At 35.4% G+C, this 24,872-nt stretch overlaps 1 protein-coding gene across 3 annotated transcripts in view; it reads right to left on the bottom strand.

Moving 5' to 3' along the window:
- Positions 1-813: 813 nt before the first annotated feature.
- The window catches only part of CRBN (cereblon), a 37,843-nt gene continuing 13,784 nt past the window's right edge, over positions 814-24,872 (bottom strand). For 2 of the 3 annotated variants that reach the window (XM_044662621.1, XM_044662697.1), the window contains exons 6-11: positions 16,877-16,939; positions 14,198-14,282; positions 12,296-12,411; positions 8,910-8,974; positions 6,221-6,352; positions 814-2,022 (exon numbers count right to left, since the gene is read on the bottom strand). In XM_044662621.1, coding sequence (XP_044518556.1) covers positions 1,839-2,022; positions 6,221-6,352; positions 8,910-8,974; positions 12,296-12,411; positions 14,198-14,282; positions 16,877-16,939 — 645 coding nt within the window. In that variant the 3' untranslated portion in view covers positions 814-1,838. Of the gene's footprint in view, positions 2,023-6,220; positions 6,353-8,909; positions 8,999-12,295; positions 12,412-14,197; positions 14,283-16,876; positions 16,940-24,872 lie in introns of all 3 variants that reach the window. The other variant, XM_044662549.1, reaches the window with a different exon arrangement.

A 24,872-nucleotide genomic window follows, 5' to 3' on the forward strand; every position in this document is an offset into this window, starting at 1 on the left:
ACAAAGATGCTCATGTCTATGAAATTCAAAGAAAATCATAATTAAACTGCATTTTAACCTAGCTTCACATGATTATATATGCACATAATACCAAAAAGCAGCATATTTCATGCTCAGATGTCACACAATGTCGGTTTGATGTCTGAGGTAACCTCATAATTCAGGGAAATAAAAACAGCTGTGTTCAATAGCAATCGAAAACGGCATCTTAACTTCTCCATTCCAACTTGAATGGCATGAAGATTAGGAAAATGTTTTGAGTGACTATAGTACAGACATGTTCTCACATTTTGATTTTTCAAGAATTTAGAAAACATTTCTAAATGGGGGGGGGAGAAATCACCATCTACTTACTCAGCATGGCTAATGATTTCTCCAGGTCATTATCAAGGTAAATTGGTGAAAATAAAACTGTTATCAAAATGGGTCAACTAAACACTACGTAAAAAATTAGTGGCCATTCCTCAAATTTAGCTGAAAAATTTTCATAACCAAAAAAATAACATCACATTCGCAGATTTTGTTGTATGTTTATACAATGCTTGTAGCATGTGCACTTATATAAACAGTTAAATGGAACATAATCATTGAATACAATTTAATATAATAGCTCCTTTATTAGTAAACTGACTTAAAGAGTATTTTCTCATTATTTACGTTAAACATATATGGTGAACCAAACACTATTTGAAGAAATATAAACAGGTCACACCTCTAGATTCCTACTTAAGTACATTTTTCAAGAAAATTGAACATTTGTGTCATTATTCTGCTTTTCCTTATCCTGTTCATTTCCAATAATAAAATGGGACATAGAGTATTAAGGTTGTAAAATGAGCCAAAAGGATGATGCCCATATTGTTTAAACTTGCTTCATGGAAATTAATTCATGTACTCAGCAAATTAAGATTAAGTGGGTAACAGTTTACCAAATGCTAAACAAATATATTTAACAGCATGAGTCAGAATTCACTAATATTTTTGGAAAATGAGGAAAGTTTATTTGGGGAGTTCAAACTGTACATTTTACATCAATGTTTCAAAAGACTTACAAATCAACATGGCAGAAAAGCTAAATTGGAAAGGAAAAAGCCTTTTTTAATATATGATCCAATCTCCCTATAAAAAAGGAACACTGTACCTTACTTGCTTTAGCAGCAAGTGCCACTGATTGCCTTTTGCCATTATTAAAACAGCATTACAACAATCACAAATACCAGGATGGAGCAACCAGTCTCACACCAAGATATTTACAGTTGAGCAAAATGGAAATTCAGAAAGAAAGAGAGAGTGAGAGTGTGTGTGTGTGTATGTGCGTGCATGTGTGGGTATGTGTGCACGTGTGCATGTGAGTGTGCATGTGTGTGTACAGACACACACAAACCTGGAAACATCAGTGCCACTTTTGAAAAACGTTTTCATGTGCTACACGTACTCTGACAAACATCCCTAAAAAAGAAATGCATTTTTAATATTTATTGCCACAAATGAAGGCTATAAGCAACATTCTGTTTTCAACAGCAATGTTTTTAAACCTTAATTGGGTAAAAACAGATGTCAAATTCAACAGGGCAGTGGCAAGTTTACCAAGTTACTTAGGATAGATATTCCTGAAATCAAACCTATTTGCTAAATTTCTTTTCTTCCTCTTCAACAATGAATTCAGATCTTCAGTTACTGTTTTTCAGAGAAGTAGCAATTCCTCATACATACAGCAAACCTCAGTGTAATGATGCTTCTCGGTAAGCATCAGAAGAAGAATTAACTTCCAAGGTAGATTTGATTTAGAAACACTGACTGATTGGTTTTGTTTCTTGTTCCCAAAGCAAATCATTAGGTTACAAGCAGAGTAATGGCGAGCTATCTTGATTGGCTGTATCTTCAGTTTCTGGAATCCTGGGCAGGAGAGCAGAGCGAGTTAACCCCCAAAATTTTTGGGGTGACATATCCTTCTTAGTGGCTGTAAATTTCCACCCAATATGACTTGAGCAAACTCTGCATTGGGCAATAGTCCATGCATACCTGAAAAATAAAGTAATCATCTTTAAAATGACCATAGTTTTTTGTAAAAATTTATTTCAAATACTGATAAGACTATCGCAACCCTTAATAATCTATAAGATTTAATTAGAACTTGTGCCTGATTTCAGAAAAGTCAATTCATATGCAAGCAAGCATTAGCTAATGTTTCTATAGCAATAATAAATGCAAAACAATTCTTGTACCAAAAAATACATATATATCTGGGATGGACATTTGGAAGTGCTACCCTTGGTATTTCAATCTTTTAATATTATTTCACTCCAAAGAAATTAGAGTCTCTACTTTTCTCCAAGGTACCACTTCTTATTTTGTGTGGGACTAAATGCTTACTTGGTACTTTCTACACAAAGGTAAAACACTATAGAAAACACTTTTGGTTAGTCAAACTTGAAATACTGGGTTCTCTATCACACAAGAAAAGAAAAAAAACTATGCTAATTTTCCCTCCACCATAGAGAAAAATGTTCTGAGGAATCTAGAGGTTTTCTTTTGAATACAAGTTTACTCTTGTATTCATCGTGCCAAGGCCACATGCTAGTCTTGCACCTGCATTTTTTGTTATTCTGCATTTTCATGCTCATTGAGAACAGCAGGATCTGTTTTTATCCTCCCACCTGCAGAAGTATATCATTTTTCTACTGTGTATAAATTAAACATCCCTAAAATTAATTAATTAAATCATCACAGTATGATATTAAAGGCATTCAAGATTACACTATTAAATTGATTCAACAAAAATGAACTGTTCTAAAATGAAGATGAAAGGATTTAAGGCCACAAAAAGCATACTTATTTTTCTATTGGGAAGATAAATCAACAACTCAAAGCAATGTAATGAAAAGTAGAAGACAAAAATGAGTACATTAACAGATTTTAAAAACTTAAGTCTATTGTAAAAATATTTCTTATGTATAATTTTAGTTATTTTAAGTACTCTTGAGGAGCAAAAGATTCTTATCTGTCTTTGTTTCCTCACCACACAGTGGATCTGCAGATAATAGTCATAGTAAAAGAAAAAACAAGCACTAATAACTCCATATTGACAATTCCTACGTCTACCATTTTGTTAAATTTTAACTTCTTGTAAGCAATCTGACTTGGGGGATATATTGTAACCCAACTGCACCGCCCCCCAGCCCCACTTTCCACTTTAATCTGATTTCAGGAAAAATAAGGAATAGTGACTTCAATACCTACATTCTGTCCTGCTCCACACCCCCTCAATTTATAACTGTACAAACCAAAGTTCAGGATCCTTGGCTACTGAGAGCCTTGGATGTGATTTGTTTCTGTAACCACATAAATTACTAAATAAACCATTGTCTGGCCTTAACTACTTGGTGTCTTTATTCCACCATAACACTGTGCAACAAGCAGTAAACATAACCAGAAATAATTCATGATTTTGTTTCCAAGAGAAATTATTGATTAGTCTGGGAATTTAGATCCTAGACTAGAAAAGTGTCATCTTTGCCAGGTTTTATTTTTTATTTTAAACCCTTACCTTCCGTCTTGGAATCAATACTGTGTATTGGCTCCAAGGCAGAAGAGTGGTAAGGGTAGGCAATGGGGGTCAAGTGACTTGCGCAGGGTCACACAGCTGGGAAGTGTCTGAGGTCAGATTTTAACCCAGGACCTCCCGTGTCTAGGCATGGCTCTCAATCCACTGACCTACCCAGCTGCCCCCTGCCAGACTTTATTTAACAAACTGACCTTTCTCATGGCAGATGGGAAATAAGAGTAACAAAGTAAATGATCTTAGAAATTTAAGATCCTTAAATATTAAATATAAAGGTTCCCTCGATTCTTTTTCTGTTAAAAAGAGAAATTAATAATCAGTTGGGGAAATCATTTCAATCTCCTGCTACTAATTACCTGTGTGATTAGGGCAAATGACTTTATTCATTTCTCTGATACTTCATCTGTAAAATAGGAAAACTAACCAGATAATTTCTTGTCTTTCAGCTTTGAAATTCCACAAAATATTTTTTGAGTTCCTGTCATATTCAGGGAATATGGAGGCTTCTCAGAAGTAACAACTGCAAAACTGGAATTTATACTGTGTTTGAGACCAACCTACCCCAGCTCCTGACCTATGATAGCAAAGTAAGACAGCACAGAAATGTCATAGTAGTGGTCCAACAAATGCAGTGGGGCCAGAAAAGAGGGATGCTACCGTGGGCTGATAATGTGAGGAAAGACTTAATGGAGAAAAAAGGATCTTAAAAAATGAAACTCTTAAAACTGTATCAGCTGACTGGCCAGTGAAAGTGGTGATTGATATTTGTAACCAGATCAGGCTCATCTCAGAATTTTGGATTTAGAGGCAAGAAGAACGTTAAAGGACATCTAGTTCCGTTTTCTTCTTTAATGATGAACGAACTGGAAACTGATTTCTCTCAGGTTTCAGATCAGGTGGGCAGGGGATATAGAAAGTGTCAGTGCCAAGATTAGCAATTTCAATTTGAAGGAGATGCTGGTCGTGTGCCCTAGGAACTTCTCCTTGACCTTGTACTACTTAACACTTTTATTAATGACTTAAAGGCACTGATGATATAAGAGCGGGGGGGGGGAGGGGGGGGAAGGGGGAAAAGGGGGTGGAGAAATCATTAATATAAAGGATGAAAAAGTTAGGAAACCACCAAGATCTCAAGAGTAAAGTGATGAACTAAAGACAAAATGATAAAATAGAATACTGGCTTTGGTGTTAGATGACTAATTCAAATTGTGCCTTTGGTGTTAGATGATTAGTTCAAATTGTGTCTCTCACAATTACAACCAGTTTGACATGGGTAAATCACTTTTAAGAAGGGTCTCTTTTTCCTCATCTACGAAGGGAGGAGTTTGCAATAGGGAAGGTTCTGAGGTCCTCCAGCCCTGAAATTTACTAAGAACAAATGTAAAATCCTCTTATAGATTCAAAAAATTGATTCCAAAACTATGGGACAGGAGAAAGTGAGATAAGAGGACATAAGCAAAATTAGAGATTTTAGCAGACTAATCAAATACATCCAAAAATGATGCTTCAAATCTTAGCTGATACAATCTGTTTGATCTTAAGTGGTAACCTAACTTCAGTTGGCCTTAGTTTCCTCATCTTACAAAACTGGAGGAATGGAATAGACAAGGCTCTAAAGTACCTTCTCATTTTAAATCTCGTAACAAATTATCTGAACTTTTTATCATCACCACATGTGGATGGCTGAAGTCTTTACTATTCATTCATCCAACAAACACATTCTTATTTTAAGTACATATTTAACAACTTATAACTTAGTGAATTATATTTAAAATATTCTGTTTAGGACCTTGAGTTCTTTAGAAGATACATAGCAGTCGATACCCTATTACATATAGCAGTTAAGCATGGCCTACATATTAATATGAACCATACATTATGTCTGTTGGATAAAAGCCAAAATGATGTGAAATATTTACCTCAGCTCTGAGTACACATTCTAAACCATTAAGGTAGGTGCTCAGACTTAAGAATCACGTGTTACAAATCACAACATTATGATGGTAAATTCAACAATTTGATTAAAGCACAATTATCACACAGAGTATAAAAATTCTCCAGACAGTGGGGTCTATTCCTATACTAACTAGTCTAGCAGTGGCATATGTGAAGCTTCTCTGGCATGGCAGAGGGCTACGAGTACAAGACAATAGGGAGCCTCATAGCCAGGTGGTAGAAAAAACCCAGGACTTAAAGAGGTCTGGGCTGGAATCTTAGTTCAGACACTTTCTATACCCTCAAGCCCACCCCACCTGCAACCTGAGAGAAGTCCGTTTCCAGTTTGTTCATCATTAAAAAAGGGAAGTGAACTAGATGTCTGGTTACCAAGTATTTTACCTTTAGGTCATGGATGACAGAATACAGTGGTTTTTGCCTTTAATTTAAATTTTGCTTGAAGATCATAGCATTTGGAAATTTCTTCTTGCCTTTTCATTCTATGGTATTTATTTATGTAAAAGATACAAAAAATAATGCAACAGCTGCTGCTCACTATTCACAGGTTGGAGAGCATTTAAGCAGAATTATTCATTTCATTTTATAGCTGTGCTATAGTTCTGGCTCAGGACTTTTGGCTTCTGTGTCTGATTATAGCATAGAATACACTAAACTCTAGGAAGGTAAATTAAAATAAAAACAATTCAACAATCATTAAATTACCCAGGAAACCAGCTGTGCTCGGTTGAAGATCGGCCAATCAGATTGAGGTTTGAAGCCTTGTATACTGTAAGTGTCTCATGGACATATCCATGAGGATTCACATATGCTGCCATAGGTCCACATAAGGACAAACTATAAGAGATAATCAAGACCAGTTATATAAATCACACAGAATCTGGAATGAAAATGTTCCTATTTAATTTTAACATATAACATGAGAACTGGCAAGAAATAGAAGGATCTTAATAGGTGTAAGGTAATAAAATTGAAAATCTATTAAAATATTGCTTAGAAATTAATACATCTTGATATATAATATTAAGAGTAAAAAGTCAAGAATTTCAAAATACAGACAACACTTGACAGTCACCTTGCTTTTGTTCAACTTATATCTGAAAAGGTTTAATGATCAATAAAAACTCAATTCATTCATTTAATTCTGCCCTTAGAAATGAGTACTGAACTCATTTTCAATGAGGACTGAAAAGAATCAATAATTTTCTAAAATACTTTGGTTTTAAAAGGAAAAAAAAATCTCCACAAGGACTAAAAAATACAAAATCACAGAAAATATCCTCCCCCTCCAAAACTCCCCCTAAAAGGTCCTCAATTGTTACTTATACGGTGGAATGGGAACTACATTTTAATTCTGGCTTTGTCTGCAAGTTGTTTATGATCTCCAGCAAAAGCATACTGCAGATTCAACTAGGTAGGCCAAGATGAGCCTTCCAACTTGGAAATTCTGTGATTTTGTTCCTTATATCTCTGAGATTCTGTGAAGCCCTAACTAACTACAGTTGCAACTTTAATTCATGTGTGCATGTGAAAATCTAAATTAAAGAAAATTTCACAACACAACATTGCTATTGGGTGTATTTCTTACTTGTTCCAAGCAATTTAATAACTGATTACTTATTGACCACATTTCTTTATAGAATGTGCTTTTTTAGTTCAAGTCTTTTTTTAAAATCTGCATGAGAGTATACATCAAGCCAAAAATCAAACAGGTCCAAAATTAAGCTAGAATACATGGAAGGAGTCAGATGAGTTAGCAACCTTATTGTCTAGTCTTAGCTGAGGGAGTTTCTTCACTATTCTGCATTTTATTTGACTTATAAAATTAGGGAGGAGTTGGACTCTCACGTGTTCTTCCAACTCAAGGATTCTAAGTGTGTAGCCACAGACAAATTACTAAGATGGATACGTGTCAACGTCTCTAACTAGAAACAACAATATCTGCCCTCTATTAGTGTTTGTACTACAATATGACAGCAAAGCAGCTGATTGACTATGTAAAATGAAGATGGTCTTTTCTATCCTTGGGGCAATATATCAAGCCCAGAATCACTATAGTTACAGCCCAACTTCCACCCCTCTCTTGAGTGAAACCATCTGGGTAGGATTCCAGAATCACCAGATTTCAGAGTTAGAAGGTCCTCAGAGACCATCTGGTTCACCTCACAAACAAATCAGAGTATCCTCTAAATATCCAGCTATTTCTCCAGGGAGGGTAAATCCATCCTGCCCTATGTAGCCCAATCCACTTTTGGAGAACTTAATTGTTAAGAAGTTTTTCCTTATCTGAAGTCTGAAGTAGGTTTCTTTGCAACTTCCACTCAATGCTTATGTGGCAGAGGCTACCTTTGGAAACAGTTTTTTACAAGCAGTGGTTTGAGGAATGAGCCAGAAGTCAAGAAGACAAGAGTTCAAATTTGGTCTCAGATACTTTAGCGGTGTGACCTTGGGCAAGTTACTGGTTTGCCTCAAATTCCTCAACTGTAAAATGGGGATGATAATAATAGCACCTACTTCCTTGGGCTATGAAGATCAAATGAGATATTTGTAAAGCAGTTAGCATACTGCCTTGGCACATGGTAGGGGCTTAACAAATGCTTGTTAGCTTCTTTCCTTCTACTTCTGCACTATGGGGTCAAACAGTTTTTTTCCTATTACATGACAGCCCTCTTGAAAAAAACAATCTCACATCCAAAAAATCTTCCCATGGCGTGGCAACAAGAATACTGGAGCAACAGTTGGATAACCTATACTACAACTCAATTACTTCCTACTGAGTCTGGGTCCTCATCTTTAAACTAAAAGGCCTGGGTTATATCATACTTGCAGTTCCAGGTCTAAGACTCTTATGTGACAATAAAATAGAGCAAGAATGATGCTAGGCTGAAAAATAAGCCAGCTATTGAATACTGATTAAATGAATTTACTACCTTAGTTTTGGCAACCAGAGTAGAAAGAACAAAGATTTTTCATTTTTACTGGAGTCTTGACTGAATACCAATGGGGCTTTACAAAGAAATCATTTGACTCCTACAATTCCTTAAGAGCTTCTTTTAAAAAAAAATTACTTATACCTAATGAAGGCAATTTCATTAATTTATATACATACCTTATAGAAATATTTAGTGTCAGTTTTATTTCATGAAAAATAAATACCTGAAAGAAACTTTATATGACAACCACCTTTTCCAATAATTAATAGGTAAAAGATTTTACCTGAGTGGTGAATAAATTCATCAATTAAATACAAAAGCATTTATGGGGAAAATTGCATCTATCTCTGATTTTACTCCTCATATATCTTCCATTGTTAGACCCCTTTTGTACTTCCTCAAACTCACAGCACTTGTTCAATAAAAACCTTTAGCTGAATTGAAGAGAATAAGAATCTCACCTGAATATTTCATTTTTGGTTGTGATTTCTGTTTCTTGACATTGCTTACAGCAAAGGGAGGTACACTTAAAAAACACACACAGAACAGTCTTAGAAGATAAATAGAAGAAAATAAATGTATACTTTGTCAAGCCAACTCAGTAATAAAACATACATCACATCACATTTTTCAACTTTCCCCAAGAATTTCTACGAGTGCTATATTTCCTAAATATGTCCCTTAGTCATTAAAAAACAAAGTGTGGGGAGAGGACAGAAAGACAATGGATGAGATGTTAAATGAGAAAATGCTAGATCACATGCTGATCCAAATTGATCCAAGCACAAAAATTCAATTCAAACAACATCTTAAGACACAAAAGACAAAAAGTAAACATTCTTTGCTTCCTTAAAGAGCTTAAACTCTAATGCTAGGAGATTGGAGTGAGGTTGAGAGGGTAAATACAGCATGTATACAAAGAAACATAATGCAAAGTGATCTGAGAAAGGAGAGATGGCAAATACCCTTGGAGTAGATGAGGGGCAAACTTCAGAGAGATGGTGCACCTAAGTGAGTCTTGAAGGAAGATAAAGATTTTGAGGCAAAGATGAGGAATGCATCCAAAGCAAGGGGAATGGCTTGTGTGTATATAAAGAGGTATGAGAAGAAATGTCAAGTCAGAAGTGAAGCTACTCCAGTCTGGATGAACTGTAGAGTCTATATAAAGAGGAATGTGATATAAGGTCAGATTGTAGGGGACTTCAAATGTCATGGTGAAGAGCATATGCTATTTAACACACTGAAAACAGAAAGTAACTGAAGAATTCTTGACAAAATGATAAGGCCAAATCTGTGACTTTGAAAGATTATTTTGTGAAAAACAGATTGGTAAAGAAAGACATTAACAGAAGGTGGACCAGCCAGGTAGTTATTACAACAGTCAAGGCAGGAGGTGACGGGAACCTCAACTTGGGAAGTGGCCACTGAGTACACAAGAATGGGACAGAAGAGGCAAAGCTTGCAACCCACTAGAAAATAGAAAAAGAAAGTGAATTCAAGGTTAGAACTAGGGAGACTGAGTAGAATTCAAAGAAGTTTGGAAGAGGGGTAGCTTTAGTGGATAATGGGCTATTTTACACAGGTTGAAATGCTGACAGACTATCCAATAGGCAGATAAAAATACATTTAGTCTCCAAGTCCTAGGTTGGTAGTCATTTGTGTGAAGATGCTAAGTGTTCCCATTAGAGTAAATGAGATCACTAAGGGAAAAGAGACAGAGAAAGAAGACAGGATGACTTAAGACCTTGGAGCACAGCTATGTTTAGTGGAAGGAAGACAGATAAAGATATAGCAAAGGAGGCTAACAAAGAACAGTTAGCTATCTGGGGGAAAAAGAGGGAGAGAAGAGTGTCAATGAAGTCAAAGAAGATAAGAGTCTCAAGGAAGGGGCAGACTTTGAAAGTATGAAAAGCCACAGGGAAGTCAAGGGAGATGAGGCCTGAGTGAAGGTCAGGGATAAGAAGCTAAAGTGGAACAGAATCTCTCTTCGGGTTAGTTTCAAGCTACACACATCAGACAGAACAATTGACAGAGACGCTCCTGACACACAGGCACACAATGTTGCAATAGAGACATGAGTGTAATGAGGCCAGAAAAGTTCCTAAATTGGGAAGACTGTCTGCACCATCCACTCTGACTGGGTATAACTCTGGGTTCTTATTGAAGAAGAGAACAAGATCTTCACACAGACATTCTCGTGATAGCATAAACTGGAGATAAAAAAGTGGAGACCTTCACCTAGGAATGGTCTAACAAACTGTGGAATATGAGCCCACCAGAATATCACTGTGACATAAAAAACGAATGTGAGCAATTCAAAATCACATAAGAGTCAACTGGTAGCTGCTAATGAGGGAAGAGAATAGAACCAAGTGAAAAATAGAAGCAATGACTACAGGCAAAGGAACAGAAAACAACCCTAAAATATTCCCAAACTCAGATTAAGTACAATTACTACCTTGGTTCTCAGAATTCTTTCTATCTTGTTTCAGTAGAAAAGCAGGGGACTATAGTACAAAGAACATATAATACTGCTAGATATGGTGGCTTTGTTGATTGGGCTTCATTCAGATTTTTCTTTATTAAAAGGGAGAATCCAATGGGAAGTAAAAAGGCATAGTGGGAAATTAGTCTGATGTTTTCAGAAGGGGTATAAGTAAAAATCGTTGAGGTTTGTTTTTTTTTTTTAAGTACATTAGTTACCTTGGAGAGAGGGGGTTTTGGTAGTGGGGGTGGAGGTCAGAATTCACAGGGTTCAGAATGAGTAGCCACAAAGTGGAGACAAAACTCCTGGCAAGAGATTGGTAGTGAAAGGGAAGAAGGAGATTTGGAAGTCAGCTGGAGAGAATGGCTGTGGCTGAAAGAACCTCAGAGTATAGGTCAGGGGACTTTAGGGGACTGTTGATCAGGAGGACCCAGGTATTTTAGGGAATATCTACTGAGGGGAGGCAGAATAGCACAATGGAGAGAGTCAGCCTTGTTTCCAAGAAAGTCTAGGCTCAGTCTCATGGCTAACACATTCATGTAACTTCCAAGTAAGCCCAGCAATTCTCTAAGATTATCGGTAAGATTGCCAGCTGCTGATCTGCATTGGGAGAAGTTTTCTATATTAATGAAATCACAGGTCCAATTAAAAAAAATACACTAAACTCCTTGAGAAACAAGGAAATGTGACTTGAATGGTGGGCAGATTGTCAACAGGAATCTGAATCAGGAGATAAATTAATCTTAAAAAGAGAAAAGGGTAGAAGATGCATGGTATGAAAATGGCACTGGGGAACAAGTATCATGCTGACTCTTACACTTGGACAGAAGGGACTCCCCCCACCCCCAATTTATATTAAACTTTATTAGGTATATCTAATTTACTTAGGAAATTGGTGGGCCAAATGATCTCATTAAAACAATCCATAATGTCTAGAAAAAAAATTTTTAGCAGAGCAATTAATCATCAATATTGCTCTGAAAAATTATGAGTAAGGGATTGTTGTGTTAAAAAAGCCCACTGTAATATAAATCTTTGGGATCCTAAATCCCATTTTCCAGCTCTCTCTCTAAAACTATGCTATTTTTTTTAAAAATTCTATCAAGAAAATGGGAATGACAATTCAATAGTTCTGAACCAATTAGTTCAATTATATTCAGGGAAAAATATGTTACTGAATTGTCATTTTAAGAGTTTATATAAAAAACAAATTTTAAATTTGTAAGTTCTTGTAGGCTTAGTGTAATTTCAAATGAGAATACTCACTCTGATTTCATAGATCCTAACCAGGCATCCTGGTATATCAGATCCAACTAACTTTGGACTTCATCAAGAATAGTGAGAAAAAATTAGCATACTTACTTTGTTCATGATATCTAGTTCACAACGAAGACGTTGGATAGCACTGCCAATTTTAAGGAGTTGTATTCGTAATGCATCATCAATAGGAAGACAAGCAGCTACTCTATAAGAAAAATCTTCAAGACACGATAAGTTTTTCAACTTAAGAACCAGATAAATAAAACAAGCACGTCTCATATAAAAGACAGGCAGAATCACCTATCTTTTGAAAATGGATCCCAAACAAAAGCTGTAATACCCTTACCTTCTGTCTTAGAATCAACACCAAGTATCAGTTCCAAGGCCAAAGAGTAGTAAGGGCTAGGCAAACGGGGTTAAGTGATTTGCCCAGGATCGCACAACTAGGAAGTCTCTGAGGCCACATTTGAACCCAGAACTTCCTGTCTCTGGACCAGGCTCTCTATTCACTAAAAACCTATCTGCCCCCCCCCCCCCCGCAATGTTTTAAATATACATAAAAACACATCAATTAATGAAAGATGTCAGAAAATCATATTTTTGGGAAGTTCAAAAAAGTCTGACTCATATGGAATGATGACACCCATCCTTCATGCAATTTAACAGGTTTACGTGTGCTCTCCATTCTTTTACAAAAGGAGTTCTAATTCACATGCTGGGAAAATCTGCAAATCCAATTGATTTTGAGTTATTTACCTATAGAACTCTCCATGGCAAATATAGTATTATTTTAATCACACTATAACAAAAAACAGATACAAACATTAAAAAGTAGATTAAGTTTAATTGATGTACTAGGACTACTTACAAATACAAAGATTGATATTAATTGAAAAACTGCCCTTTATAAATGTCCAAACAATCTACTATGGTTTTTAAGAGAACTATTTATTATACTTTTCTGAGGAAAATGGCCAAATAACCATTTATCTTGAAAACTGTCTTATATGCCCTACTATCTGTGATGAAGATATGTAAGAAGGCTAATAACTCTGTTTACCTAGGATTCAGTGATCTGGAGAAACTGATTATCTTTAGGACCAACAGTAACTTGAAGAAACTGTCTTTGAAAGTTAATAGCCTTGCTGCGATAACCATGGAAAATAGTTCTCTCTGAGTTCCAGCCTCCTATAGGCTGGATAGTCACTGGCTCATGCTATACCAACTCCCATGGTCACTTTCTGAGATGAGTTAACAAAAATCACTGTTGATTTGACTTAAGTCCCAAACTCTATTTCTGACTGAGTTTTATAACTTGGTCTCAACTATGAGACAGAGTAACTTCAACTCTTATTTTGCTGCTTTAGTCTAAAAATATGTACCAAAGATATCTTCGTTTCCTCTCATACCTGGGTATCTGCTTGCCCCATTCCTGGGAACTCTCCACCCATACCAACCCAGATTCCCTCCCTGGATCAGCCCTTTTCCTACCTGCTTGGCTAAGAATCATAAAAATACCTGCCAGCCACCTATACTAGACCAATTTGCTCCCATGTGCACGTATGTCCTTACTTAATAAAGACTGATTTTAATCTTATTAGGCACTTGATATTGCTTGTTTCTTTCTTTTCAAGGAACAGGGGATGTAGGTCTCAGCAGAAATTTGTGTTTGTCATAGATCCCTGAGGTACAGCTCCCTTTTCGTAGAAGGGAGACAAGTTCCATAGAGTTTGTGCCTCAGTTTACATAAGTTTTCACATGTGAATCAAAGAGATGAAAAAAATAATAATATTCCACCTTCCTTCTTTTGATTTTTCTCCCAGACTAATTTAAAATAATTTTCATTAAACTGAGTTAAAAGTCAAATAAATATTTTAGGTTTCAACAATGCTGGATTAAAAGAATTCTCTTTAAATAAATACCACATTTTCCAACAAAGAAGGCACTTAATGAATGTTTGTTGCATTGAATTAAACAGTGTGAGCTAAAACTAGCTTTCCATACCAATTGGATTTGAAGGAAGAGATTCATCTTTTAGATTTTCATCCCATTCATGTAGTTGTCTTTTGACTCTTTCCATTAAGGTTTCCTGTGGTTAAAATAAAACATTCACATTAGCCATTTTTTATCTATAAAAGGTCAGAGTAAACAGTTCTTTACAAATACTGTCTATATATTTTAAAAGTAAATAAAACAACATTTGCTAAGTGCTTACTTTAAGCCAGTGCCAACAAGCTTTGAGGATACAAAGAAAGGATACAAAAAATGATACCCCATTAGCAACTCTATTTCTGATCTTTTAAAAAAATCCATTATTTTGGAGTACTTTCTAGTTCTGCATACATTAAACGAGGCAATTATTTTATGACATTCATCACTTCTTAGAAAAAAATGGACTAATTATTTTTCAGAAAAAAAGTTTTATTAAAAATATTAAACAATTTTTTTCTGTATTTCCATAAAATGCATTATATTTTCTTTTGTTTCTCCAAGTTCTCAATACTAATATTCTTGTCACTTAAGTTTTGGATCACTTTTAAGAAGTGAACTAAATAAGTGAAGAATGGCAGATACAAGACTAGCAAGCATAGATGGGGTCTAGGAGATCTAAAGTATATAACTGAGAAACATTGCATAGAAAACACAAACATACTTAACAGAATGCTAGTAGGTGACTAGTATAAAGTGGGAATTTCAGAAGCATTTGATGAACTGAATGCTACACATGGCAATCCATCTCTAACACCAGTCCTAACAGGTCTGATTGTTCTCTCTCCACTCTTTTCTTTAGCTTCGTTATCTGGGACAAGAAAACGAACCCTTCTTTCTGTGCCTCCAGCATCTCTCTTTCTCCATTCCCATCTTATAGGTGCTAAGTATGATCCTTACTCCCCCTGATGAAAAACTTGCAGAATAAAAATACAATTTACATCTCCAGCCTTCTCACTTTGAGGCTTGCCTATACTCTGCCAAACTATTTCCTTGTTATGTTCTTCTTTCCTCCATTTCTGTGTTTTTCACTCAGGTCAATCATCAAACATGAAATAAACTCATTCCTCATCTCTGCTTATTTGGGGGCTAGTAGAGAGGCTACTCTTCCAAGAAGCCTTCCCTTATCTCCTCAGTTGAAAGTACTCTCTCCTTTCTCAAATTTTCACAAGAGTAATTTATATGGATTTCATCATCATCATATATTGAATTTCCACTATGTGCCAAGCACTGTTCAAGTCCTGATACAAAGAGACAAAAGACAGTTCCTGCCTGTCCTCAAGGAATAGGAGATCCAACATGCAAACAAATATATAAAACCAAACTGTATTTAGGATAAGTAGGAAATAATTAAGAGGGAAGACATTTAAATTAAGTAGGGTTGCAGAAGGCTTCCTATAGAAGGTGGGATTTAATGCTGAGACTCAAAGGGAAGGCAGGGAGGTCAGTAGTCAGAGTGGAGGAGGGAAAACATTTAGGGTCAGGGGACAGCCAGAGAAAATATCCAGAAACAAAAGATGGAATATCTTTTTTGGGGAACAGCCAGAGGCCAGGGTAAGAAGAATGGAAGGGTAAAGAAGGGACTAGATTATGAAGGGCTTTGAATATCAAACATTACATTTTTATTTTTTCCTAGAGGCAACAGGAAACCACTGGAGTTTACTGAATAGGGGGGTGACCTGCAACTTTAGGAAAATCATTTTGGTAGTTGAAAGGGTAGATTGGAATGGAGAGTCTCACTTGCTCTTATCTCAGTCCACATTATATCATATAGATTTGCAGGCAATAACTATACATAACATTATGGTATCCAAGTGGAAATTCATTGTGCCTGCAAGTTTTAAGAGATTCTCAGTAAAAGCGAAACACCTGACAAGGGTAATATCAACCTTCTGCATCAAGGCCTCATCTATGGTGTCTCTGAGAATATTGAATAGTCAGTCCTCTATTGATTTGAATGAGGCAATACATTTTAAAAAAAACAGCTCCCTCATCATCTGAGGGTCTAGACTGATTCTTTTGGAGGCTTCTTTTCCTAATTCTAAATGTCAGTTCACAATTTCACCTGTGGTGTGATTCCCAAGAACCCAGAAAGCAAGGGTACTTAGTTTCCCAAGTGTCACAGACCCCTGTAACAATTTGGCAAACTCTACAAACTCATTCTCAGAGTAATGCTTTTTTTCTTAAAACTTTTAAATGCAAGAAATGTGAAATTTCAGTTATAAATTGTTATAAATAAAGATTTTTTTCCCCCATCAAAGTTCACAGACCTCTGGAAATCTATTCACCTGTAGAAATCTATTCAATGGAGGTCAATGAATCCCAGATTAAGAGGAGATATAAGGAAAAAAGAATAAGAAAGATGGAGGTAAAGGGAAGATAGAGGAAGGAAGAAGGAAATAAGAAAGAAAAGAGGGAGGGGAAAGAAAAGAAAGGAAAGATGTAGGTGTAGGAGAGAGAGAGAGAGAAAGCATATGAATGCACACACAAATATTCAAACACCTTGTCCTTATGGAGGGGTCTAAAAAGCATTCTTTTCAGTTCCCTAATGCCTTTCATCTACTGAAGTGCTACATTTTTGGAAATAAAACTCCATTCAATAAACGTGTATCAAAATGTAGATATTCTGTGTTAATATCCACCAAAAATGAAACAATGGGATTTCAAAAATTAAAAATTGAGAAAGTAACTTACAGCATCATATAAGGAATAGAGCCAGGATGGCCAAGAAGTCAGACTTGCACAATGAAACTTCCTCTGAAAAACAAGAACACAAAATCACAAAAAATTCCTTTGTATTAAAAATATGAATTTTTCTCAAGAAAAAAAGTCTATTTCTCCCCCACTTGTGCCTTTCAAGATCAGGAAAGGAGCCTATTAAGTACCTACTAAGTACCAGGCATTGTGATAAACATTTTACAAATATTGACCTCATTTGATCCTTACAACAATCTGTATTGTAAGGAAGTAGGTATGAATATTATCTGTTTTATATTTGAGGAAGCTGATGCAGACAGAGGTGAAGTGACTAACTGATTTCTTTCCATCTATATTGTACTTTGTTTCCACAGTCAAAACATAAATTCCTTGGGGGTAGGGTCTATGTTTTTTCATTTGTCTTCCTAGCACTTAGCATATATTGAATCCTTAACAAATGGTTGTTGATTTGACTGATTTGTATCCCTAGGACCTAATGCCTTACACATAGTAAGCAATTAATAAATGTTTACTGAATTAAATAGAAACTAAATAACTGCATGATTTATTTTAAAATCATAGATGATCCAGGGAAAGACTTTCATATATAAAACAAATCTGTCTATGGAAGCTCAATGGATTTGTTTCTACTGAAAGGTCAAAAAGTATTCCCTGTGTTCAAGCACAACAATCATTTTTATTTGAAATGTGGGCAGAAGGATAAGATATTCAAGTAATCTCAATGCAATTCAATTATAGGAATCATTTAAACAATGGAACTTCTTTGGGTATAAACTGCAAGTCTGTATTTCCACTGTATATTTTGAATATCAATGAAAGACATGTTATGTTAAATGTTTAGGACAACTTAAAAAATGAAAAAACAATAAAGTGAATATGAAAAGATAAATAGTCTTAAAACATCATTGGAATATTTTACATAATTTTCACTGTATTTGCATGAAAACCTCAAAACAAAATTCAATGTGAAGTTAGAACTTATAGAATCCATAGTACCTGGGCTAAAAACAAAATGTTATTCCACAGGTCTTAATGTAATCAATATTTACTTACCTAGAATTTTCCAATGCTCCATACTGGTATTACCAGATTGAATGAGAATAAACCAAATGGTATTAAAACATAACACTTGCCCTCAACTATGATGGAAACTTAAACTGATATGGATATTTTCAAAAACTGGTTTAAGTCACATCTACTCCAATTTCCTCACTGGAGAGAGAGAGAGAGAGAGAGAGAGAGAGAGAGAGAGAGAGAGAGAGAGAGAGAGAGAGATACCTAGTGGGCATCAATAGGCTGCTGCACAGTATCAAAGATGCCTTGCACACAAGAATGGCAGAAGTAAAGCACTGAAGGAAAAATGTATATTTATTTATGTTGAAGTATATTAAAATCATGTAATGAGTTCTCACAATAGGGCTAGAGCAGAATTAAATCAGTAAAACCAACAGAAATAGAACTTACAAAAAGAATTTCTGTTTGGAAGTTTAAAAATCAATCCCAAACCCCATAGTTTAAAAGGACAAAAATCCAATTATTTTGCAAAATCTAAATACAAAGTTCAGTTGTCCCCTTGCCTACCCAATAGCGTTGTCAAGTACATCTGTTTTTATAAATGATTCCCAATTTAATTGTACTTTCTAATTTTGCTGTGGAGAACTGTGGAGGGAGGAAAGAAGCTTGATTATTTCTACAAGGTGAGCCAAAAGTCCTTTAGTCTACTTATGCTGAACTTATATAGGCTTAACACAGCAGAATATGTTATTCAGACTCCCTAAGAGGCAAAGACAGCATGAAGCAAAATATTGTAGAAAATAATAATCCTGACTGACATCAATGAAACCTATAGATCCTTTATGATATTTATAGCTTTGTGGAGTTCTTTTAATTACAAATTTTGCTTTTAATTAGCTTAGCTATAATAAATATACAAATACAAACATCTAGGGCAATCTTGTCTTTCAACAGCTCCATTTACTACTCTTTTATTTGCTACTCCATAAAAAGAAATTCAAAGAACATAATAGAAAGTTTTAGCTTGTTGATACACTGTTAAAGTTCCTAATCCTGTAACAAACTAAAAATTAAGAAACCAGATTCTGCTTAGATTCTACATTTTCTAAGTCATCAAGTAATTCTGTACTTGAAAAGCAGTAGTGAATGTGGATTTAAGAGTACGGCCATTTCTCCTTCTGCTAATGCAAAAGCAAAAACATTACTTTTCTAAAAGTTGCTATTATAGTACAATTGTAGAATTTTGTAAGCTGAATACTATGTTGAAGACCTAGGGAAGAAACATGGAACAATGGACAGGGCTTAAGATATGGAATTGGAGGCCTTAGGTGAGGAACCTAGATCCGCCCCTACTGCTATGTGACACTGGGCAAGTTGCTTCTCTGGCTTCAATTATCTCATTTGTTAAATGAGAGAGTTGGCCAGCTCTGACTCTAAGTCTAGAATCCTATCTATCTAAAGAAAATATCTTGTACAAGAACATTATTAAAACAGTTCATATACTAAATGACTTCCTACTATCAGATTAAAAGAATGGTGTCTTATAGGGCTGAGAGTCAGGAAACCTGGTGTTTAGCTGCAGCTCTGCTAGTATGTGGCAGTTACAAATTCTCTGGGCTCTGAGTTTCCCCATCTGCAAAATAAGGGCATCAGACTAGATGATCTCTAAGGACTAGTCTAATAGTGAAGATTTTATGACTATTTTATTCTGATACAAAGGCACTGTAAAGTTAATGTATTAAAAAATTATTTCCTTCAACTGTGTATAGTTAAATCAATATTGAATCAAAGAGCAGAAATATATGAAAAAGAATTGAACACTTTTGTGAAGAGTAAGCAAAAAGAATTCAAGTAATTTCAAAATCCTCAAATTTTGAAGAAATTTTTGGTACACTAGAAAAGAACTCTCTTATTTCTGGGGCACACTAAGAACAAAAATGCTAGATATGTATGGATATCCTTTTCCAAATATGTTTTAAGAATATCTGCAACACGAGTTATTTCATAAGAGCAATGATCATGCTTCAACCAATTTTTAATCATAGCTGAAATATGCTGGTGCCTTGAGAGTAGAGATTGATGCCTTAGTTCCCAATGGAAGTTCCCATCATTTTAGGGGGCCTAGGGCTAACTACTGAAGGCCAGCTTCAGTGTTTTTACAATGAACACTTCTTGGTACCCAGAAGCAGTCATCAATGGCTCTCAGAACTACATTTGTCTTCTTTTTTTTTTTTGGTTTCTCAACAAATACAATTTCAAAAGCATGTGAAAAGTAACAAAGAAGTTGTAGGAATCCATCACTATTTATTAAATTTTCAATGAAACCAGAGAGGGCAATATTAGTAATTCCATAGTATCCTATATAAGCTCTGAATCTACCACATCTTTTATCCAAATAACTTAGTTGTTATCTGTGTTCTTCTAAAAGTCCCAACTAGAAATAGGCTGGCAGAAAAAAAAAATTTGGTGGGATTTTTAGTGTTAAAGAGAAAATAGTCCAGTAAATATTAGCTTATGCAGGAAACTAGAAATTCCTAGGTTTCTCCAAGGAGAAAGAGAAAGACACAAAGTGCTAGTATACAAGGTGGTCATGGGACACTGTTAGGGGTATGATGGCTTGACTTTCTTTTTTATGCACTAATTCCTCTGGTGTGTACAATACACTGGTAAAAAACAAGGCTTTTTGCCTTTGTTAAGGGCAAAAAGTGGAAAGGGTAGGGTAGGCATTCATGTGACATTGCTTTTTTGAAGGTTTCTATACTTTGTTGGTCTTCAAATTATCTTTAAAAATAGTATTCTGGTTAATTCAATAAAGTTAATGAACACACAGAATCCCAGCAGGAACAGACTACTCAAAGAAATAACACTTTTGTCACACTCAAAAATATGGTCCATATACAGGTGTCTCCACTCACTCCCATGACAACAAGTCTAGTTAAGCCCAACAAATTCTAACAGCTGTTTCTGATAAAAGAGTAAATTAAAATAATGGCAAAGCAAAAGGTTTCAAAATAGAACATACTGAAGGAACACCAAGATAGGGCCTCCTGCTAGAATGACCATTTCCTAAAACTGCTCACAGATAATGGCTAAGTACTTTTGTTTTCTGCTTTAATCTCCCATTGCCAGATGACACAAAAGAGTGGCATGTTTCTTATTCTGCATTTCCTATAATAGTCTTCCTACACAGACAAAACCCTCTTCCTGAAGACTGGGTACTTTTCATACTAAGGATGTGCAGACTTCAGTGAAAAGTGTTCTACTCTGGGAGTGGAGAGAAGAGGAGGTGTGTGCAAACAATCTCAAGGTTAATTGCATAAATCTCAGGGACACTACACACCTGGATCTTTATATTCCTGCAGAAGTTTAGCCTTCAGTAAGTCTGGATAAGCAGTATGGCTGGTGGACGAGTCATTCTTTGCAGGTGATGATGTGCACTCCTGCCATTAAGCATCTTTTCTGCTGTAAAAGTGTGTGGCAACCTGATTAGCACATGCTAGAGGGACTAAGCCATGAATCATCTAAGTATCTCCCAAACCGCATCACCTCAACTCCTACTGCAAGATGGAGACAAGGTCAATTTATGCCTTTTTAAGAACTCGGGAATGCCTAGAACTAAATTTTATGAAGAACCAAGTCTTAAAGAGTTTCCTAAGGAAAACATTTCCTAGAGGATTCAATCTCATTAGCCAAAGGGTTTGGTTGGCTGAAATACTGAAATATGAATAAGGCTTTCATAAATGGCACCTGAATCCTCTTGTTCTATTGTCATTACTAGGCCCCCACTTTTCTGCTAGATTTCTTTCTGTCATGAAAACTTAACGTCCAATGATTCTAATTGTAATATGCTTTCTGAAAAGTAGAAGAGTTTGCTCTGTGCTCAACTTGGCTAAGAAAGATTTGCAAATACAATGAATACTGAGGCTCTTAGAGACACATATACATTAGGAGTAATGCAGATAAAATGCTGAAGATGCTGATTCCCAAATTCACAGGTTTGTCCCAGGGCTTCCACATCTAAGAATCAATGGTTTCTTCTGCATGTAAAGGGCTTCCTGGGTGAAGTAAAAAGACACTAGGTTCCTCAAATACCAAACATCTGGGACATTTATAGGGTGATGAGAGTAATCCATTGCTTTCTTCCGACCCCAAAATGTGGTCTTCCCTTCTTTCTTTTCAAAACAGGAGGGGGACACTGGGGACAAAGGGTATAGGGACTGTTTCTGAAGTTTGTTGCAGAAACACTTTCGCTCTCTTTTCCACTCTAGCTTTCCTTCCTGTTCAAATTCTGCCACTGCTGGCTTTCCTCCCTTCTTCACTATCAAGGCTATCCTCTTTCATCTCTGTCTAATCCATTTTATATTATTCTTGCTCCATTCTCACTTTCCCTCGTCTTCAGTTTCTTCTTTTCCAAGTGTGCTCTGCTCTTCTCTTCTTTTACATTCCCCTACTACTCCTTTCTGTCTGCCCATCTTTGCCCTTGTTATCTTTTCTATTCCCTCCACTTTAATGAGAACTGATTATCAAGAAGGGGAACTGGCTAGCCCCATGTCCTATTGAATCAGAATGAAACTTGAGGACCAAACCAGGAAAGAAAGTGATTACATGCTGGCCTTCTATAAGAATAAAGAACTTAATTATTAATGTCTATTTTTTGGGACCAGGCCTATGATTTTGTTGATATAGAAAATCCTTGGTAGAGAAACATGCTCTATCACTCACAAAGGCAGTTAGAGAAGCAGTTGCTAAATCAATGGGCCAGGAAACATAGCTGAGTTCCAATTCAAAGACACTTAGTGACTATGCAATTCTAGGCCAGTCACTTAATTGTAGTCTGCCTCAGTTTCCCAAATTGAAAATGGAATTAAATAGCATCTAGTTCTCAGAGTTGTGAAGATCAAATAATAGTTGTAATGTACTTAGTATAGGTTCTGGCTCATAGGTGCTATATAAAAGTTTGTTCCCCTATCATCCCTTTGAAAGCAGATAAGCACATGGTCTCTAACATAAGTCTTAAGAGAGTTGCCTGGAGCACTAAGGGGATAAATGATTTGCCCAGGGTCACAAAGCTACCATTTGTATGAGATGGGATTTAAACTCAGCTCTTGACTTCAAGACTGGCCGCCTATTCACTATGCCTTACTGCCTGTCAAATTATTAGCATAATAAAGAAAAAGAACTATAATTGCTATTATCTCTGAGCTAAATAACTTTCCAAAGTTACTGGCAGGGGCTAGAGGTCAGAAGAAAGGAAGAATTCCATCTAATTAAAATATACATCTATATTAATATTGAGAATGTGAAAGGAACTCCTTGAGGTAGGCAAGTACATATAAAAAGTGAACTGAATTTTGGATTGTAGAAAAAAATGTAGTAACCTGGTTCTTATTCTGAGATTTTCACCAACTTAAGAATGAGAATGGTAACAAAATGTAAACTTTTAAGGTTCACTATTACAGCAAAGACAAGTTACATTCTTGTAACAATTTTGATAATCATTGTTTCTGAGTGTTGAAAATTAAGAGAACCTGTTAACTATTTTACTTGTTTTGTTTTTTAAACAAACTGGAAAAGATATCTTCCTCCTACTAAAAGAAGTGCAAAGGGAAAAAAAAAACAAGAGTGAAATAAAGACTACATTTTAAGGGGAGAGGGAAAGCTGAACATCCATATAGAAGTTGCAAATGCCAAGACATTAGTCATTAGTATTAATATTATTAAAATGTCAAGAAGATCTAAGTTTGCAAGTTATTTGGACATTGTATAATGGCAGTTTGTATGATGCCTCTCCGATAAGAATCTTAAGCCACTTAAAACTAATTAAAAACCACACAAGTCATATTTAACAGGCTGTAAACTAAAGCACAGTAGACCTAAATGACTTTCCAAGGTCTTATAATGAATCTGTCAAAACCAAACCAATGGTCAGTCAGACATCTAGCAAATTAATTCCTGAATGCTTAAACCCTTCCATTTACAAAGGACAGAAAAAGTCATACAATGAAAGGAATAATTTTATAAATGTCTTGTACAAAAGGAAATGGGTGATCTTAAACATTTTGCCTACCAGTGATCTTTTGAGCTCTCTTCAGTTGGGACATACAAAAATGCTTTGTTTCAACTATAAAGAGTACCATGACTAGTACATTACCTTACACTTCTGACAATCTGAAGCAGAAGTTAGATTAAACAATCCAATTATTCTATCTATATAGATCACAGAGCCAAAATGCTAGACGACCTCCATTCCCCAAAATGGAAAAACGTAAAGCCTTGGTGTAACTTTAAAGAACACACTCCTAGAATAAATTCAAAAAACTGAAGTTCAATATCAGCCTTCCTGGTTACTGTAGTAGTGAATATCCCCACCTCTATGTGGAAGAGATTGAGGTGGTTTTATTTCCTTAGGCAGAAACCAATAAAAAATGTAAATTCTATTTGAAACCTGGAAAAGAGATAAATTACTGTTATTTCAGTTTTGTAAGAGAAAAAATTATCCATTTTAAAAGTTATGTTCAATTAGCTACTACCAATATTTTTATTTTTTTATTTAAATATTTTATTTACTACCAATATTTTTAAGAGCAACAAAATTTAAACAAATATAATTCTAAATCTTCTTTTTAAAGGTTATCTCTTATGGGAAAGGTAAATGTAAAATAATTTCTATTTTCTATCATTCCAATTTTCTTCTTATACTAACTGTGCTTATGGCTCCAGAAATAAAAATTGGTCATGTTATATAGCAGTTAATAATGTCCAACTCTGGATAAAAGTTTCCTACCTTTTTTTGAAGTGCTTTTATGTATACTTTGTCAAAAAAATTTGAAAAATCTAAATTGTAAGTGCATAGATCTTCAAACCTGGACAATTCCCCCTCTTGAGACCTCAGGTGTCTCATCTAGAATATGACTGGGTTGAATAAGCTAATTGCTTTGGTCTCTTCTAGTTCTAAGGC

Source organism: Gracilinanus agilis, chromosome 1 (assembly GCF_016433145.1).
Source record: "Gracilinanus agilis isolate LMUSP501 chromosome 1, AgileGrace, whole genome shotgun sequence".
Lineage (NCBI taxonomy): Eukaryota > Metazoa > Chordata > Mammalia > Didelphimorphia > Didelphidae > Gracilinanus > Gracilinanus agilis.